This window comes from Phyllobates terribilis, unplaced genomic scaffold, assembly GCF_046119375.1.
Source record: "Phyllobates terribilis strain yellow unplaced genomic scaffold, ASM4611937v1 Scaffold_2__4_contigs__length_985480577, whole genome shotgun sequence".
Classification (NCBI taxonomy): Eukaryota; Metazoa; Chordata; class Amphibia; order Anura; family Dendrobatidae; genus Phyllobates; species Phyllobates terribilis.
In genome coordinates this window covers 323,421,820-323,442,206 of record NW_027362762.1, presented here as the reverse complement: position 1 = coordinate 323,442,206, position 20,387 = coordinate 323,421,820, and the positions used below count along the sequence as shown (strand labels likewise).

At 43.0% G+C, this 20,387-nt stretch overlaps 1 protein-coding gene across 1 annotated transcript in view; it reads right to left on the bottom strand.

The window, feature by feature from the left end:
• Window positions 1–19,365, bottom strand: part of F10 (coagulation factor X) — a 54,365-nt gene extending 35,000 nt beyond the window's left edge. The window contains exons 1-5 of the mRNA XM_073664404.1: window positions 19,021–19,365; window positions 13,648–13,808; window positions 10,652–10,676; window positions 9,515–9,628; window positions 3,045–3,176 (exon numbers count right to left, since the gene is read on the bottom strand). Coding sequence (XP_073520505.1) covers window positions 3,045–3,176; window positions 9,515–9,628; window positions 10,652–10,676; window positions 13,648–13,808; window positions 19,021–19,090 — 502 coding nt within the window. The 5' untranslated portion in view covers window positions 19,091–19,365. The remainder of the gene's footprint in view (window positions 1–3,044; window positions 3,177–9,514; window positions 9,629–10,651; window positions 10,677–13,647; window positions 13,809–19,020) is intronic.
• Between the last annotated feature and the right edge of the window lie 1,022 nt (window positions 19,366–20,387).

Here is a 20,387-nt window from a genome sequence, read left to right as displayed (position 1 = left end):
CATCACACCTCCTCACACCATCACACCTCCTCCTCCATGCTTCACGGTGGGAACCAGGCATGTCGAGTCCATCCGTTCACCTTTTCTGCGTCGCACAAAGACACGGTGGTTGGAACCAAAGATCTCAAATTTGAACTCATCAGACCAAAGCACAGATTTCCAATGGTCTAATGTCCATTCCTTGTGTTCTTTAGCCCAAACAAGTCTCTTCTGCTTGTTGCTTGTCCTTAGCAGTGGTTTCCTAGCAGCTATTTTACCAAGAAGGCCTGCTGCACAAAGTCTCCTCTTAACAGTTGTTGTAGAGATGTGTCTGCTGCTAGAACCCTGTGTGGAATTGACCTGGTCTCTAATTTGAGCTGCTGTTAACCTGCGATTTCTGAGGCTGGTGACTCGCATAAACTTATCCTCAGAAGCAGAGGTGACTCTTGGTCTTCCTTTCCTGGGGCGGTCCTCATGTGAGCCAGTTTCTTTGCAGAGCTTGATGGTTTTTGCAACTGCACTTGGGGACACTTTCAAAGTTTGCCCAATTTTTCGGACTGACTGACCTTCATTTCTTAAAGTAATGATGGCCACTCGTTTTTCTTTACTTAGCTGCTTTTTTCTTGCCATAATACAAATTCTAACAGTCTATTCAGTAGGACTATCAGCTGTGTATCCACCTGACTTCTGCACAACACAACTGATGGTCCCATCCCCATTTATAAGGCAAGAAATCCCACTTATTAAACCTAACAGGGCACACCTGTGAAGTGAAAACCATTTCCGGTGACTACCTCTTGAAGCTCATCAAGAGAATGCCAAGAGTGTGCAAAGCAGTCATCAAAGCAAAAGGTGGCTACTTTGAAGAACCTAGAATATAAGACATATTTTCAGTTGTTTCACACTTTTTTATTAAGTATATAATTCCACATGTGTTAATTCATAGTTTTGATGCCTTCAGTGTGAATGTACAATTTTCAAAGTCATGAAAATACAGAAAAATCTTTAAATGAGCAGGTGTGTCCAAACTTTTGGTCTGTACTGTAGGTAGGGTCCTTTTCTACTCCCTCCTAAGATTGACATTTATAAGATTATCTCAGCACAGGAACATTTTTTTTAAACACATCCAATTATAGAACCTATTTTTTTTCCCAAGATCTATTGATTAAAATTAACTTTGCTCGTCAGAAAACCCCTTTAAGGATGTAGAGGAGATCTTCAAGATGGAGGAACAAATTCCAGACTTTATTGAAGTTCCTTAAAATAGTGATAACATCAGGAAAACTGCACTGATCAGCATGTAGCACCTATGCGTATACGCACGAGAAACATGTAGGTGCTACATGCTGATCGGTGCATTTTCATGATGTTATCACTAATTTAACGCACTTCAATAAAGGCTGGAATTTTTTACTCCGTCTTGAGCTGGATCTCTTCTATATCATTACTCAATATAGTGTTCACCAGAGTAGCTGAAAGACCATTTTTTCTATCATCTGTATCTACCATAAGAGAGTTATGTGTAAAAAGAATAGTCTGCTTTTTTTTTCTCGGAAACACCACTACATTTAATTTTGGAATAGGGTAAAGTTGCAGTTCCAGACACAACCCACGAACAATAGTGGTGCTGTTTCTAAAAATAAGCAGACCATTTTTTTCTATTCCTATACAACTGTAGCGCCCCTGAGGGTTCAGTCGCCACAGGGGTACTGCACCTCAGCTTGAGGTGTGGTATCTCCTCTTCCAGGTAAGGATGGAGCACTTCTCGGGACCCTACTTCACCACTCAACACTACACCACTCCTGTCCTGTAGGGGGCCTAAATGCACCAGGGTGCTGCCCCGGCCTGGGATATAGGAGATAATGGGAACCAAAGATAGGGGGAATCATGTAGTGGGTGAGGGTGGAGGACACACTTTTAGGGTACACTTACTAATTCATATTTAATCTACGGCCATCTTAGGTTCAAGGTCTTTGATTGTGATCTTCATCAGTGATTGTGGTCTCCGTCTCTGATTGTGGTCACCCACCAGAGTTCAGTAATAGGCATCATCCGACTGAAGATACACGATCCTTGTTCTCTGGCCTTGAGGCGAGGAGCGGGTCAGAGTTAACCACTGCATCTACCCGGTCAAGGTCCCTACCTAAGAAGGCCTGGAGGGGAGCAGAGGAGACAAGCTCCACAGGCAAAAGGATCCCAGGGGGATACGGACGAAGCGGCATACTCTGCCAGAGGGACTCCTGCTGCAAGAGGGGTGACCAGCCCCCGATATCTGACTCTGTTACTTCACGTCTCAGTCGGAGAAGCCCAGGGCTTAGTGGATCCCAGAAGGGATACGGACGGAGCAGCAGACACCACCTGTACCTCTCTACCTGCATTTATCCAGTGGGACCCGGCCTTACATCTAGTTCTAACCACACACACAGTCAGGAGAAGACTTAGTGGGAGAACTCACCAAGGAGAGGAACACACACCAGAGGGGTCTCGACAGGTGCTCCTGATCTACCTGGAAAGTGCTGGACCCCCTTCCCGGTGGCCGCAGTACGCCGCGAGGAGCAGAGGGAAGCTTTGCGGCTAAAGTACATCTTAATGTGAGTAAAAACCCTGGATGAGTTCACACCCCGCTTCAGCCTGTCATTTCTTGCGTGGCACTGCACCCACCATTCCTCATCACACTGCCCTGAGGCCTGCTCCGCCTGCGGGGAGCTGTCCCATCTAAGCTGCCTTTAAACACCGGCCTCAGTGGACTGAAGCAGCGCTGGTGTCTATCACCGGAAACCGTAGGTGGCGTAGTCGGAAAATACCACTCAACACTGAAAGCCCATTAAATCTTTTATGTGACCGCCCTGGGCACAGACTGGGTCCGGGCCATGACTGCAACCCCGAGACACCTACACTGACCCGGCTCCGAATAAAACCCCATTTCTCAGGGAGGGCCTCACACAACCCCTTCAGGTTATAAATTGATCGGTTATTAGCTTATTGAGTCAGTCTACTAAAAGGTAGAATTAAAAAATGCATTTACAGTTCAAATTTAGAAAGTGAGCTAGACTGTCATTACTTACCACTTGAGACACAGGTTTTTCCATCGTCGCTTAGCTTATATCCAGTGGTACAAGAACAGACAACATCTCGGTTTTCCACCTTGCAGTACTGCTCACAGCCGCCATTGTTCAGACTGCACATCTTTAGTATAACTGGAAACAATATAAATGTAAGTGTGAGCAATATTATTACCATTTCCATATACCTGCTCTCATCCAGGGCCGTTTCCAGGTATATATGGGCTCTTGGGCAGCATAGTGGATCTACTGATTAGTGTAAAGCATGTTTGCTCTGATAGCCATGTTCCTCTTAACCCAATGACAGCGTACTGGAATTTAACTTACTAGTAGAGATGAGCGAACCTGAACTGTGTAAAGTTCGGGGTTCGTACCGGACACCTAGTGTCTGGTGCTGAACTCTGAACACGGACTTCTCCTGGAAGTCCATTTTACAGTTAGGGAGTTTGGGGAGGAGAGAGAGAGAGATTTTCCAGCTCCAAAGTTCGGGTCCATATTGATTTCAGGTTCAAGTTCGGGTACAGTTCTGGTACCCGAACAAAACTTTGGACTAAAGTTCGGTCGAAGCCGACGGACCCGAACTTCCACTGGTCCGCTTCTCCCTACCTACTCGTCATAGCAGGGCTACCATTAATGATTTTACAAGTGAGTGTTGGAACTTTGCATTATTGACTTGAAAAATGGTACGAAAAAATCTAGATATGTACTGTAATTAATGTTGCCATAGTACCAGAAATGTATATGCATATATGCATGAAATGTTAACACCTGAGTACCTCTTCTAGGTGTATGTGAGATATTAAGCTGAAGACTATTAACAGCTTGTTTTATTAACATCTGTGGTTAATCTTCTGTGTATGTTTGACCATCACAGTGTAAAATCCACTTTGCAGTTAACATTATGAGTTGGAGTGTTTTTTTGTGATGAGATTGTGAAAAACACCAGCAGAAAAACAGAAGTGATACATATGTCATTTCCTTGAGGCATATTCCTCTTGGAATCTGCTCCAAACTTGACAAGTTCAATTCAACTGGCTGGAACACACAGCATGGGAAAAACGCTTCAAAAACTTCTTTAAGGGTATGTGCACACAACATCTTTTTCAGGCAGGTATGCTCCGTAACTCGCCCGAAAAATCACTAGATGAACTCTAAAAACAATGAACATATGGATTGCTATGTAAAAAAGACTTCCTGTTCAGGCTTCTGAGCTCCTTTTAACTGTTTCAGGCTTTAAAAGCCGTGAAAAGTGGTTAAAAGAAGTGACCTTACCATTCTTCAGATGGCTTCTGCTTGGAAACCACCTAGTATTGTATACATAATGTTAAAAAAAATATGGCGGCAGCAAAGCCGCTGCAAAAAGCTACATGATAGTGCTGGCATTTAAAACTCGCCATGTACACATACCATTAAACTGCTTCAGGGAACAATTTAGAAAAAAACAAAAGCCTCCAATTAAAAACTAAAAAGAAGTTTCTGTTCAAAAAACTCATCGAACTTTTCAACCTCCAAAAATCACAACATGAACACATCCTTAAAATAGACACATTATTATCACTAATGATATAGACCTACCACAATTTTTTACTAATATTATCAAATAATTGATTATCAAATACAAACTGTGTAGAAACTTTAGAAATTCTTATCCAAAAGAATGACAACTGTACGACAACAATGAATAACAACGATGTAGCAAGGAATCAGCACATCATAATAATACGGGATAGGAATGAACTATGCTCATCCCAAACTGTGATATACCGTAAGGTAAAGTGTAAAGTTCAATGATCCATACAACTTCCCATACATTGGCAGGTGAATACACTGTGAGTACTTTGACCATATCATCATTTTGGTGTAGATTTTCCAAATCCAAGCTGTATAAACTTGAATGCTTATTGGATAAAGCAGATCATGTGATGTGTACTTGTGCAATGAAGGAGGTTATGGCCTAAGAATATCAACACCCCTTATCAAGGGGGTGAGGAATGCTTAAGAAACAAGCATTCCTCACATGTATTAAAGCTGTCAAACAGTCGTAAATCATGCACACGGGAGTGATTCAAACATATCACTGACCACGCTGAATATACTCAGTACTTGCCCGAGCATACTCGCCGAAAGGGTTAACCGAACATACTCACTCATCACTAATTATCCCACCTCCACCCTCCCTTATTCTCCCTTCTTTTAAAGTCCACTCTACTGTCCGCATCTACTCTCCCTCCAACCTCCACGTGGCTGTCATATACTCACCTCCAGGCCCGGTCACTGCCTTTATTGACCAATTGTCCACCTGACTTCTCCACTTTCTCTCTGCTGACATTCCCACAATCATCATGTGCGATTTCAACATCCCCACTGACACTCGCCAGTCAGCAGCATCCAAACTCCTGTTGCTTACTTCATCCTTTGGACTTACTCAGTGGTCCTCCTCAGCCACCCACACAGACGGACACACACTAGACCTCATCTTCACCCAACTCTGCTCCCTATCTAACCACCATCTACTCACGTTCTCATCCAAGTCCTCCTCACCTGTCACCCATGTCCAGCAACTAGCACACCCCCGCAGAAACCTTGCACATCTAGACACACACACTCTCTGACTCTATTTTACCACTGACATCCATATCTTCACTCCACGACACAGACAGTGCCACTGCTTTCTACAATGCACACTTGACTCAGACGCCTCTCTTGTGCATGGAAGAGCGCGACAAGTCAATAGGTAACCCTGGCACAACAACCTCACTAAACAGCTTCGAGTGTCCAGGGTTGGTTGCGGAGCGGCATTTGAAGAAAACACATTCGCAAGATGACTTCACTGCATTCAAACAAGCAACACACACATTCCAATCAGCCCTCACCTCTGTTAAACAGGCCTACTTCACAACCCTCATATCTTCCTTATCCTTCAACCCCAAACAGTTATTCAACACTTTTAACTCTCTCCTCTGCCCTCCACTGCCCCCTGCGACCTCCATCATCTCTGCTGAGGACTTTGCCACACACTTCAAAATCAAGATTGACCAAACAAGGCAAGTCTTTACTGTCCAACCACCACAACCCCTTTGTTTTCCAGACCATTGCCCTTCCCCCATAATCTCCCTTCTGAACATCACGGAAGGAGACTTTACTTCTCTCCTCTCCAAATCACACCTCACCACTTGTTCACTCGACCCCATCCCATCCCACTTCCTCCCCAACCTCATCTCCATACTCATCCCATCCCTAACCCATCTCTTCAACCTATCACTAACTTCTGGTACCTTTCGCGCTGCCTTCAAACATGCCACAATCACGCCCATCCTCAAATAGCCATCCCTCGACCCAACCGCCTTGTCCAGCTACTGCCCCATATCGCTGCTCCCATTTGCCTCCAAACTCCTTAAGCAACATGTTCACGCTGAGCTTTTCTCTCAATTCTCATCTAACTCTTCCACCACCGACAATCTGGCTTCCACCCCCACCATTCCACCGAATCTGCCCTTACCAAAATTACTAATGACTTACTTACAGCCAAAGCTAACAGACAATTCTCTGTACTCCTTTTTTTTTTACCTGTCCTCTGCCTTCGACACAGTTGACCACTGCCTCCTACTACAGATCCTCTCTTCTTTTGGCGTCAAAAACTTTGCCCTATTTTGGATCTCCTCGTACCTTTCTAACCACACATTTAGCATCTCCCATTCCCACACTACTCCCAACCACTAATTCCCACCATCCTGTGCACTCTGTTGGAGTCCCTCAAGGCTCTGTCCTAGGACCCCTACTCTTCTCAATCTATACCCTTGGCCTGGGACAACTCATAAAGTCCTATGACTTCCAGTACTATCTGACGATACCCAGATCTACCTCTCTGGCACAGATGACACCTCTCTGAAGTCCAAAATGCCAGCATGTCTATCAGCCATATCCTCCTTCTTCTCCTCTCGCTTCCTCAAGCTCAATGTGGAAAAAAGTGAACTTATCATCTTTCCCCCATGTTGCATATCTTCCCCACCTGATCTTTCTATCACAATAAATTACATCACACTTTCCCCTGTACCGGCAATCCGCTGCCTCGGAGTAACCCTTGACTATGCAACATCTCCTCTGTGGCCTACCTACTAACACTCTCACACCCCTTCAGTCCATCCTTAACTCTGCTGTGTGACTAGTTCATCTCTTGCCTCGCTACTCCTCTGCTACCCCCTTTGCAAATTCCTTCACTGGCTCACAATTGCCCAGCGTATCCAGTTCAAACTACTAACACTGACCTACAAAGCCATCCATAACCTTTCTCCTCTGTATATCTCTGAACTAATCTCCCGATATATTCCCTTACGTAATCTCCGGTCCTCCCAAGACTTCATTCTCTCCTCCACACTTATTCGTTCCTCACCCAATCGCCTCCAAGATTTCTCCTGAATATCCCCCATCCTATGGAATTCTGTGCCTCAACACATCTGATTATCCGCCACACCTGAATCCTTCAGACGGAACCTGAAAACCCATCTTTTCAAACAGGCTTACAGCCGGCCGTGACCTTGCTTGCTGCCACCTCAACAACACCGGAGCTACTGCAACCCCCCCAACCTACTGTCTCCTTCTCCATTCCTGTAGAATGTAAGCCCGCAAGGGTGTGGCACCCCAGGGGTCTGGTTTCCACAGTAATAGCAATATTACGTCTGTGAGCAGGTGGGAGGTCTCCTGGGCAGGAATCCTAAGCATGCCACACCTCCTGCCCAGTCCTGGGAGGGGAAGAACTTCCCCTACATAAACTGGGGCTGAGGCAGGGTTAGGGGAGAGGAGTTCCAGACAGAGACGGAGTCTGGTCTGGACACGCAGAAACAGGGACAGATAGACATCAGGAGCTCTGTAGGAGCCAAGGAGAAGCGCCAGGGGCTGGAGCTGTGCAGAGCTCGCCCTGGGAGAAGGTACTAAAACTGGACACAGGAGTCCGAGGCTGTGGGGACTAAGATATACCCAGCAGTAGAATCCATCCGGCAGGGGATTCCAGGTCCTCTGGCCATAAAAGCCCGGAGGCTCAGTCACAACGAAGGGACCAGCACCGCCATCCCGGAGCGGAGGCTAACAGGAGGCCCCAGGTCACCAGCCATACGGGTGAGCACCACACGGTATACCCAGGGACGTGGGCTACTTGTAACCGCCGAAAGCAGGGTAGCCAGGAAGGGTACAGACTAACGGGAAGGCCTACAACTCCACCTGGCCAGGGGGACTCCGGCTTACTCGCAGACTAACCAGGCCCCAACTACTAGCCAGTACTCCCGGGGGAATTTGCCTTGTACCATCAGTAAAGACCCTGAACTGTACCCTCGCGTCTCCGTGCTTCCTTGTCGCACCATTAGTGCTGGGACATCCACACCATCACTCCCAACATCAACCTCATCCTCTGCCCTGAGGCCATACCCCTCCCGTTGGGGGTTATACCATCCACGCTGCACATCCGTACCACCGGCCTCAGCGGACTGCCCTGCAGCGGCGGCTTCATAGCCGCATTCAACGGGTGGCGTAGTCGGACACTAATACCATCATACCAGTAACTGCCACTTAGTTTGACCACCCTGGGCACAGACCGGGTCACCGCCACACGAAGACTACTACCCCCATCGGATCCGGCTCCGGGTATTCCCCGCGCGCACGCGCGCCGCACTACAGCACTGGCCCAGGGGGCGCGTCAAGGGCAGGGCCCTCTTCTCTCTGTACCAGTCTATCATTGTCAGTTTGTTTACTGTAAGTGATATCTGTATTTGGTATGTAACCCCTTCTTATGTATAGCACCATGGAATGAATCAATGGTGCTATATAAATAAATAATAATAATAATCTAACTTTTTTTTTTTTAGCATCTATTCCGATATTGGAAAGTTGAGTAAATCCATGTAATTTCATTTTACCATATATTGTTTGGAATGAACAAAGTCCATTGCTGCCCTTTGCTGCTAATTGTGAGATGTGCTCATTCCTTGCCACATCCTTCTGCTGCACTTTACTTTTTTGTGAGAAATTTGAAATACATTTTTGCCTATTTTATCTTAATAGCGGGTCTACTTAGTCTCTTTGTAGGCTTAGAGTAGCTTTTAATTCTTAACTTGCTTATGTACTGATAAAACTAATAGATAAGGATCGCATAGGCCATGTACATATGTTGGCAGTGCCAAAGTATTGATTAAGCCTGGAAAAAGTTCAAGTTAGTGCAAAGGACACATACCTTAATATGGAGGCATGGAAACTGCAAGCATGTTGCTCCATATTCAGTTGTAAATTACTAATGACATATACTTGCAAAGAGGCTGCGGTATGAGTTGTACAATAAATTATGACGCAAAGTGGAAATGTCTCCTATAATAGTCTGACTCATTTCTCTAGTCTTAGATTCTGCCTATGTGTCCTCTAGCCGATGTGTACAAACCATGGTAAAATTCAGTATATCTCAATAAGAGTCAGTTAGTTTCAAGACTTACCTATTTCACATGTTTTACCCTCAAAACCTGAATTGCAGAGACACGTGTATTCACCAACTCCATCTTTGCATGACCCACCATATTGACAAGGGTTAGGTGAACACTGGTCACCATCTAAAATATAAAAAAAAAATTTAATTGCAGAATTTTGGGCTTTATTTCCATTTACTCTTAATTGCCTGTATTATGCAATTCCCGAGACCCTAATGTGTAACCTAATGCTGGATATTTTACATGTTCCAGTATTGGGATCCTAGCCATAGCAGTTGGTATAATTACTGGTGTTTTATGTTAACAAGTTTTCTATGCTTTCCTTAGTATGGAAGGCCAGTGGCATATATTATAATGGATAGATGGCCAGCATCTAATCTGCCACTTTTAAACAACTTTATGTTCAGTATCTATTGGATTGATCTAGTAGATAGTGGGCGAAAATATTTCTCCTTCTTGTAGTTGGGTTCCTCTTTAACATTGGGTGCGGCACACAACCAAATGATATTGCCGGCATTATGTTCCTACGTGCCATGGTGTAGAGGGCTGAAGAACCTGGGAGGAAGAAGGTTAAGTACAAGAAGGTGTCTGGCATGGAGTCGGAATATTTTTTCTTATCTAGTTTAAGGTCTGAAATTGAAGCCAGTCTCCCATACTCAGGAACGCTGAGCTGTACTCTATGAGAGAGCTGCTGCAAGAGGAGTAGTCCGCTGCTTATCTCGCTAAAGAACTAAAGGATCGGCCGTCAGGAATCTGACGTGATGGATCCTTTTCTCCCACAACATCATCTGTCAGTTGACAATTGGGAGTCCCCCATACACATTAGACTTTTGGGCTATACTGCTGATTGGGGTCTGAATTTATTTAGAGGTCTAATGCCGAATCTGCAATACTTTAGGGGTCAGATGTGAGGCCAGAATTATTTAATTGGTCAAGTATGCAGTCTGAATTAACCTGCATCATCAAGTTCTACATTGACCAAGTAGTAAGATTGTAGTTTACTGTAACTGCCAAAGTCCATGCCTCATTCCTGAAGTGTAACCCAGCGCCACAATACAGTGTATACCGCCAAGCTCTACTCTCTTTGAATTGAGTAAAATCTTTTCTATTTAAACCTTGCCGTGTCCGTACCTGTGACATACTTACCAATGTACTTGCTCCAGAATTCTCTCTGTTAAATACACAATGTAAAGCGTTAACATATGTAAATGTATTTTTGAGACAACTAAGCAACACTTAAAGTGTAAAGATGTCATCTTCTAAGTATATATGATTGTAGTCATTAAAGGGGTCGTCTACTACCAGGACAACTCCTTCTCAATCTGTATGTTTCCTCCTTTTAAAATAAAAACATCTATACTCACCTCCGGTACCGATGCCATTGCAGCGGTGTTGGCACTGTCTCTCTCTCCTGGCAAGACGTGTAATAGTGTGACGTCACTAAAACCCTGTGACCAATTAGCGTCCCTTATACTCTCCCCGCCGTTGGACACATCACATACATCCAGAGGAAGAGAGAGAGCTGCAGCGCTCACTTCCTCCGGATGTAAGCGATTAGTACAATGGCGGAGAGAGTGAAGGTGCAGCTGATTGGCCGCAGGGTTTTAGTGACGTCACACTCTTATGCGATTGCCGGGAGAGATAGTGCTGACACCACTAGAACGGCGTCGGTACCGGAGGTGAGTATAGATGTTTTTATTTTAAAAGGAGTGATGGACAATACAAAGTTATATTGTGGTACTGTGTTAGCCAGAAAAATCGATGTAAATACTTTTATGCCCAAAAATGACAAAAGTATTCATTTGTAATCCTGCCTGAAGAAGGAGCCCCTGTGCTCTGAAAGCTTGCAAATATATATATTTTTCTGGTTAGCTTATTAAGGTATCACTCTGAGAAAAACTTTTGTCATTTTTGGGCATGAAACTATTTATATTTAGTTTAAAAGGAAGAAACATACGGATTGAGAGAAGGTTTTATATATATATATATATATATATATATATATATACATATATATATATATATATATATACACATATATATATTTATACATATAAATATTATAATAATATAAAAACTCCCCCCAGATTCTGCACAGGCACTTTATGATGGGTAAGCACTTCACACTAGGGTAACTAGGCAATGATTAAGTGGGCTATTATGCAATATAATTTGTTTTATATTTTGTCATATTCAATTGCTCTGTATTTGTTATACTTTATACTACTATATAATTAAGCTGTTCATGACCATAGCCTGCTAATCTTCTGGGTTTATTGGATCTTCTTTAGTCCACCTCTTTTTCCATTGTGCAATTTTATGTTATATTTGCATTTCATTAATACAATTTGATTTTTTTCTATATACTCTGAAGTTAATACTCCAGTTTCTGTGCATCATATAGGTTATCATTCTCTGGGAGTTTTTTTTCATGTTGCATCCTTAATTACAATTGTTAGGGGGATCTTGCTGTTGGTTTAACAACATATTCCCGGCCAGATCATTTTATACTTGTCCTGTGAATATTCTAATAGTTGTTGAAAAAGAAACCACACCAAAATTTGCTCCAAACAGTCCAGATTTTCAGGGAGCAATGCCAAGGACATGTCTACATGGCACAGAACCAAGTTGTCAATAAGACTAGTGGATTTGCCATAGTGGATTTGTTAGAATAATTGCAGCACAATATGGAGCTGCAGTCTGGATTGTGTATAGGCCGCCTGACATTCACGAGGTAGTCTGCAGCCTTTCAGCACAAAATCAGTGGCAATAAAGAACTTGCTGTAGACTTTAATGATAAACTACGCCATCCACACCCAATACTGGAGACATTTAATCCAATTCTGTCAGGATTTAGTTGCTGAAATAGTTTCCGTGCTCTCAGTTAGTGGAGCAGTTCATTGCTCGGAAAGGTAAATGTTAATAAGGGTCACTGACCCGGGTGACATAATCAAGGGGCAGTATGGCCATTGGCACTATAGTAGCCCCTGTTCCTGGCGCTAATGTGGGACACCTTCGTTGATGGCATTAATAGGGGGCACTAACAAGGGGCACTGTTGCTGATGGCATTAAGTGGTTGCTCTGTGGCTATGACTCTTAAGAGGAGCACTGTGGTTGTCACTGTTGAGATGGGTATGTCGTTGATATGGTCGGCATTGTGGCTATCACTGCTATCAGGGTACTGTTCCTGGCACTAATGAGAGAACACTGTGGTTTTAAGGCTATGTTCACACTAGGCATTTTTTCAGCGCTTTTTTATGGAAATTTTCAGCAGCATTTTGCAGTACCAGCAAAGTCTACGAAATTTTAGAAATCTCATGCACACAGCTTGGTTTTTGTTTCACCAAGTATTTTGTGCTTTGCATGGCTTTTTGTACAATAGAGCATGTCACTTCTTTCAGCATTTTTTCATCCATTGAAAGTAATGGGTGGTGAAAAAACGCTGAAAAAAATGCAGGTATCGGGTTTTGCAGCATTTTTTGTACCAAAACCTGATGAAATAGAATCAGAATTTTTTCTTTTGCACTAAACTTTATCAGCATGCACAAGAGACAAATGTAGCATGACAAAAACGCACAAAAAATGCAAGAAAAGCCAAGCAGCTTCTTTACTGCCAAGAAAACAGGTTTTGCTGCCGAAAAAAAAAAGCTGAAAAAATGTCTAGTGTGAACATAGCCTAACGGGTTATAGGTCACGGTAATACAGATGTTGAGATGTCTGAACGTTGCAACAAAAAAAAACCTGAACTATGTTTGGTCACTATAGGAAATAAAGCCACCTCTTCCGTGACTTTTCATACATCACGTCAGTTATGTTTTGTTACCTTCTGCTGACCAGTCATTCTCAGATCTGGGCTAGGAAGGTTTTGAGCTGGGGGTATCTTGCTCTCTATCTAGAGCTGATTTCCTGCCCATGCACGGTGGGCAGCTTTTCCTGTATTGTTTTTAATACAACAAATATCTGTCAATCAGTCCTTGTGCATGAGAAGCGGCAGCAGGACTCACAGGCTCCTTGCAGCATTAAACATTTCATTACATGAATATACCGATTCAGCTTATAGACACTATACATCCCGGGACTTAGGGTCTTGAGGATATCTGTCCCCAAGTCTGTTTATAGACATTGAAAAATGTTGTCCTTACGGTTTTTTCATCGTTCTCGAACACTTCCCGAGCCTCCTCGTGGCTGCACTGTTCCTCATAGCATTCTCTTTCCAGGTTCCCTTTTTTAAATTCTTCAAATGGACTATTGGCACGTTTCCACCTCCTTAGAATGCCATTTGCTTCTTTTTCAGTAACAAAAACTGTAATTTAGGAATGACAGTCAGCATCATCGTATTACACACAATTTTTTCCTGGTACCATCACATTTTATAGCCTTACAAATGAATTAGAATCACTAACATAAGTCTCTCTCCCGTCCTGACCATAATCAAATTTTCTCCATGCCATGTGCGTGTGGCACCCCTGAGGGTTCAGTCGCCACAGGGGTACTGCACCTCAGATAGAGGTGTAGTATCTCCTCTTCCAGGTAAGGATTGAGCATCACTCAGGACCCCACTTCACACTCAACACTACACCACTCCTGTCCTGTAGGGGGCCTAAATGCACCAGGGTGCTGCCCCGGCCCGGGATAGAGGAGATGGGGGGGAACCAAAGATAGGGGGAACCAAGTAGTGGGTGAGGGTATAGGAAACACTTACAGGAAGCACTTATAGAAACATATAAAATATACAGCCATCTTAAGTTCAAGGTCTTTGATTGTGGTCTTCTGTCAGGGTCCAGCAAGAGTCTGTAGCTGGCTGAAGATTCACGGTCCTCGTTCTTTGGCCTTGAGGCGAGGAGCGGGTCAGAGTTAACCAGTGTCTCTGCCCGGTCAGGGTCCTGTTCCAAGAAGGCCTTGGAGGGGAGCAGAGGAGATAGGCTCCACAGGCAAAAGGATCCCAGGGGGATACGGATGGAGCGCAGTCGCCACCTGTATTCTTCACTCTGGCTTAGCCAGAGGGATTCCTGCTGCAAGAGGGGTGACCAGCCCCCGATATCTGACTGTGTACTTCACGTCACTGTTGGAAATGCCCGGCGGCTTAGTGGATCCCAGGGAGGAACACAAGCGGGAGGAGATAAGAAGGAGAGGAACACACCAGCGGGGTCTTGACAGGTGCTCCTGATCTACCTGGGAAGTGCTGAACCCACTACCCGGTGGCCACAGTACGCCTTGTGTAGCAGAGAGAAGCTTTGCGGCTGAAAGTGCATCTAAAGTGAGTAAAGACCCGGATGACTTCATTCACCGCCTCCACTTGTTTATTCCTGCGCGGCACTACACCTACCATTCCTCCATACAGATCGATCAATTACTGCCCTGAGGGCTACTCCACCTGTGGGAAGTAGTACCAACCGAGCTGCCAGAACACCAGCCTCAGAGGACTGTCGCAGCGCTGGTGGCCTTCACCAGAAACCACAGGTGGCGTAGTCGAACAAGCACTCATCCCAAAAAGCCCATTTTTTTTTAGGTGACAGCCCTGGGCACGGAACGGGCCAAGGCCACGACTGCATCCCCACGACATCTGCAAGGCCCGGCTCTGAGTACCCCACCGCTCAGGGAGGGCGAGTCATGCGCACTGAATTAGTTTCATCGGATACTACATGATCAGCCTCTATGTTTTCTGAATATAGATGCAAAACAGGTAATATTCCAACTCCACCAACCAGTAAGTAAAATGGGAACTAAAATGTACTTAGGTTTGAAAAAGATAGGCTCTGCTGACCAGGGGGGTAACCATAATGGGTGCAGGGGTTGTGGTGGCACCTGGCTTTGGAACCTACAGAAGGCCCACATGGTCCCCTTGGCCCATTTGAGAAGACCAATGGATGAAGGTAAGAATAGCGATTAGTGCAAATTTATTCTTGTCATGAAAATGACTGCAACAAAACCTAACAGAACACATTTTAAGTCAATGGGATCTTGTCCGATACCAATGGTACCTGTCATACAATGGATCCAGCACAGTACCTTTTACATGGAAGAGCAGATATAAATGCAGCCAAAGATTTTGACATAGCTGAAATTCTACCTATTTTATTTTTTCCTCGCTCAGACTTCCATGTTTTCTGTACGTATTCTATCCAAGTTTTTTTTTACGGCGAGAACATGCATTCATTGTAGTCTACAAGGCTGTGCAAATGCTCAAGTTTCCACAAAAACAACAGGGACATGTCCAATTTTGATCTGAGTCATTGATCAAGTTGGCCCATACAATTCAATGGGTCCATGAATAAACTGCCTTCCATGTGTCATCCTAGTGCTGTCTGTTCTTTACTATTTAGGGGTAAGAGAAGCTTGAAAAAAATTTTTTAGCAGACAACAAAATTTTATTTTATTTATGTTTTTGCATATGAGAAAACCATATGCCACACAGATGATAAATACAGACACATTTACAAAAATGGATAAAAATCAGATCGAGCACATTGATGTAAAATGGACTGTATTTTCTTGTGTGCAAAAAAAAATGGATGTCCGAATGAGTCTTTAAGATGATACCTGTCAATGTTTCTTCCTTTTTTTATGCTAAGCTGTAAAGCTCGGAATAACTGGTTGGGGTTCACAGTACGTTTTAGCCTAATATCAATAGCTCCATCATAGTTTACAGCTAAAGCCCTGCAAAATGGAATTCCATCATTTATGCTAATGGGGCCATTGACTGTAGGGATGTAGACAGTCGCATTGTGTTATGTCGGACATCAGTATCCACCTATTTCAGATGGGCACCAGAACGTAGACGACTGCGCATTGGTGGATGCTTCAAATAGGCTTATATTGCCAGTAATGAGAACCCCCCTCATTCAGAGCCCCTATAAATGTAATATTATTAGACATGGTCGCATGTAATGGTTCTTATGGAGACTATACAGACTTTGCAATCACATAAAATAATCAAAAGCTCAAAGTAGTTTAGTGATTTCAGTGAATTGGATTTATTTATACCCACATCACACTATTTCTGTTGCAATAACACCGGGTTTTAATTTATAAGTTGCAGAGGTGTTCTATTATCAGTAATTCTTTTATTATTAGACATCATATTTAATAAGATATCCCAGCATACAATACAGCATGTATTTATATACAATAATTCTATATACAATATATACAATACAGCATGTATTTATATACAATAAATATATACACAATACAGCATGTATTCATATACTACATATAAATATATACAGTATATATACACAATACAGCATGTATTTATATACAATAAATCTATATACAATATAGCATGTATTTATATAAAATAAATATATATACAATATATACAATACAGCATGTATTCATATACTATATATATATATATATATATATATATATATATATATATATATATATATATATATATACAGCACAGACCAAAAGTTTGGACACACCTTCTCATTTAAAGATTTTTCTGTATTTTCCTGACTATCAAAATTGTACATTTACACTGAAGGCATCAAAACTATGAATTAACACATGTGGAATTATATACTTAACAAAAAAGTGTGAAACAACTGAAAATATGTCTTACATTCTAGGTTCTTCAAAGTAGCCACCTTTTGCTTTGATGACTGCTTTGCACACTCTTGGCATTCTCTTGATGAGCTTCAAGAGGTAGTCATCGGAAATGGTCTTCCAACAATCTTGAAGGAGTTCCCAGAGATGCTTAGCACTTATTGGCCCTTTTGCCTTCACTCTGCGGTCCAGCTCACCCCAAACCATCTCGATTGGGTTCAGGTCTGGTGACTGTGGAGGCCAGGTCATCTGGCATAGCACCCCATCACTCTCCTTCTTGGTCAAATAGTCCTTACACAGCCTGGAGGTGTGTTTGGGGTCATTGTCCTGTTGAAAAATAAATGATGGTCCAACTAAACACAAACTGGATGGAATAGCATGCCACTGCAAGATGCTGTGGTAGCCATGCTGGTTCAGTATGCCTTCAATTTTGAATAAATCTGCAACAGAGTCACCAGCAAAGCACCCCACACCATCACACCTCCTCCGCCATGCTTCACGGTGGGAACCAGGCATGTAGAGTCCATCCGTTCACCTTTTCTGCGTCGCACAAAGACACGGTGGTTGGAACCAAAGATCTCAAATTTGGACTCATCAGACCAAAGCACAGATTTCCACTGGTCTAATGTCAATTCCTTGTGTTCTTTAGCCCAAACAAGTCTCTTCTGCTTGTTGCCTGCCTTTAGCAGTGGTTTCCTAGCAGCTATTTTACCATGAAGGCCTGCTGCACAAAGTCTCCTCTTAACAGTTGTTGAAGAGCTGTGCCTGCTGCTAGATCTCTGTGTGGCATTGACCTGGTCTCTAATCTGAGCTGCTGTTAACCTGAGATTTCTGAGGCTGGTGACTCAGATAAACTTATCCTCAGAAGCAGAGGTGACTCTTGGTCTTCCTTTTCTGGGGTGGTCCTCATGTGAGCCAGTTTCTTTGTAGCACTTGATGGTTTTTGCAACTGCACTTGGGGACACTTTCAAAGTTTTCCCAATTTTTCGCACTGACTGACCTTCATTTCTTAAAGTAATGATGGACACTAGTTTTTCTTTACTTAGCTGTTTTTTTCTTGCCATAATACAAATTCTAACAGTCTATTCAGTAGGACTATCAGCTGTGTATCCACCAGACTTCTGCACAACACAACTGATGGTCCAAACCCCATTTATAAGGCAAGAAATCCCACTTATTAAACCTGACAGGGCACACCTGTGAAGTGAAAGCCATTTCCGGTGACTACCTCTTGAAGCTCATCAAGAGAATGCCAAGAGTGTGCAAAGCAGTCATCAAAGCCAAAGGTGGCTACTTTGAAGAACCTAGAATATAAGACATATTTTCAGCTGTTTCACACGTTTTTGTTAAGTATATAATTCCACATATGTTAATTCATAGTTTTGATGCCTTCAGTGTGAATGTACAATTTTGATAGTTATGAAAATACAGAAAAATCTTTAAATGAGAAGGTGTGTCCAAACTTTTGATCTGTACTGTATATATATATATATATATATATATATATATATAGTATATAGTATATATATATATATATATATATATATATATATATACACAATACAGCATGTACTATATCGTATGTAACAAGTAGCTCAGTTTTCTAAAGTAGCAATGCTTTGAATCACATTACAGAGAACAAAACTGTGAACTGCCTGTAGCAATAATGGACTAAGAAGAGTAGACCACCACAAAAGGCAAAGGTTATCTATTCCTTAATTTAGAAATTCTTAACTTAGAAATTAAGTTTAGTAATTACTGTCCATACAGAGAGAATTGGATTTACAGCAATTATGTGGATACTGAGCAGACTTGTATCCTGCCCAGCTCCATACATTCTACTTATATGTATTGTATAAGACGCACTATGTGCCACATAGATCACCAGGACACAACGCTCTCTGGAATATTCGCTCTATCTAGATGACATGAAAGCACACAACCAGATTACATTCTCTTACCATTTTCTGCAGGTTTAAGGAGTACGAGAGGTAGAGATATGAGAAGTATGAGATACGTCTTTCCAGCCATGATGTGTTATTCACTGAAATGGACTTATTTCCTTTTGGGCGTCTAATGTGACAAAAAGAGTCAAGAGTTCAAGCTGCAGCTTGCAGGGGAAATTAGGAAATTCCTGCTTTGCATACAAAATACTGGAAAGTAACCTGGACAGTCCCTGAGCTACAGGCACATAACGTTACAAATTGTTTACTGGCAAAATGCTCTTTCTTATGGATGTATAAATGCAGTATACTGCACATGTACCCGTGACAATTCAGATTCACAAAAAAAGTGTTTACTTGTCTTATGCAATTTGTCCGATGGCATTCAGATACGCTTTATTTGCTTTGTGTACATATTAAAAGGACAAAGAACAGAGTGTGTACTGACAAATAAAATGGCTAATGTCCATTTTACCTTAAAGGGAAACTGTCACATTGAAAATGCACATTAATCTGCAGATAGAATTGTACAGAACAGGGGGCGCTGAGAAGATTGATAGAGTTTTAGGGAAAGAATCCAGTATAACTTGTGCTTTATTCATTAAATCTCCACTTGTTCTGGCCTTTTTAGGCAAGTGGGCAGACCCATCAGTTGACGGTTGAGGGTGCCAACCATTTTGTCTGGACCACTTTTGGGATTCTATGTGAAATTATGTCCAATTTGCCTTTTTTACTGTTTTTTTTTGTGTTGTTCCAGTATACATTGCCAATGACTGTACATAGATATATACAGTATATACACGGGCTTGCGCTGGCCCACAGGAGAACAGGAGAATCCTCCAGTGGGCCCCTGTGCAAGAGTGGGTCACCATTCTCTTATGAGCAGTACTCGGCACAATATACTTGAATCACTATATACAGATAGAGGCAACATCTCATTCATCTAACAATCACAGTTCATTGTTTTTGTAAATTTGTGATTGAGAATAATGTCACATTTCCATGTAGCTGAAAAGAGGGGCCTGGAGTTGGCTACTAGTGGGCCCTTGGCATCCCAGTCTGACACTTTATGTATATATATATATATATATATCTATATATATAATCATCTTATCCCGTCTGTCTGTCTGTCTATCTGTCTGTCTGTCTGTCCAGGAAATCCCGCGTCACTCATTGGTCCGGCAGCGGCCAATCAGCGCCGTGGGATTTCTGAAAAAAGATGGCGGCCGTTAGCGGCTTATCTGCGGGACGGAGCTCAGCGGCGATGCAGTCGGGAGATGAGCGCCGCAAGGCGCTCATCTCCCGGCCGGTAACAGCAGAAGGACCTCGACCGCCGGACCCATCTGCGGGACGGAGATGCAGCCGGGAGATGAGCGGCGCGAGGC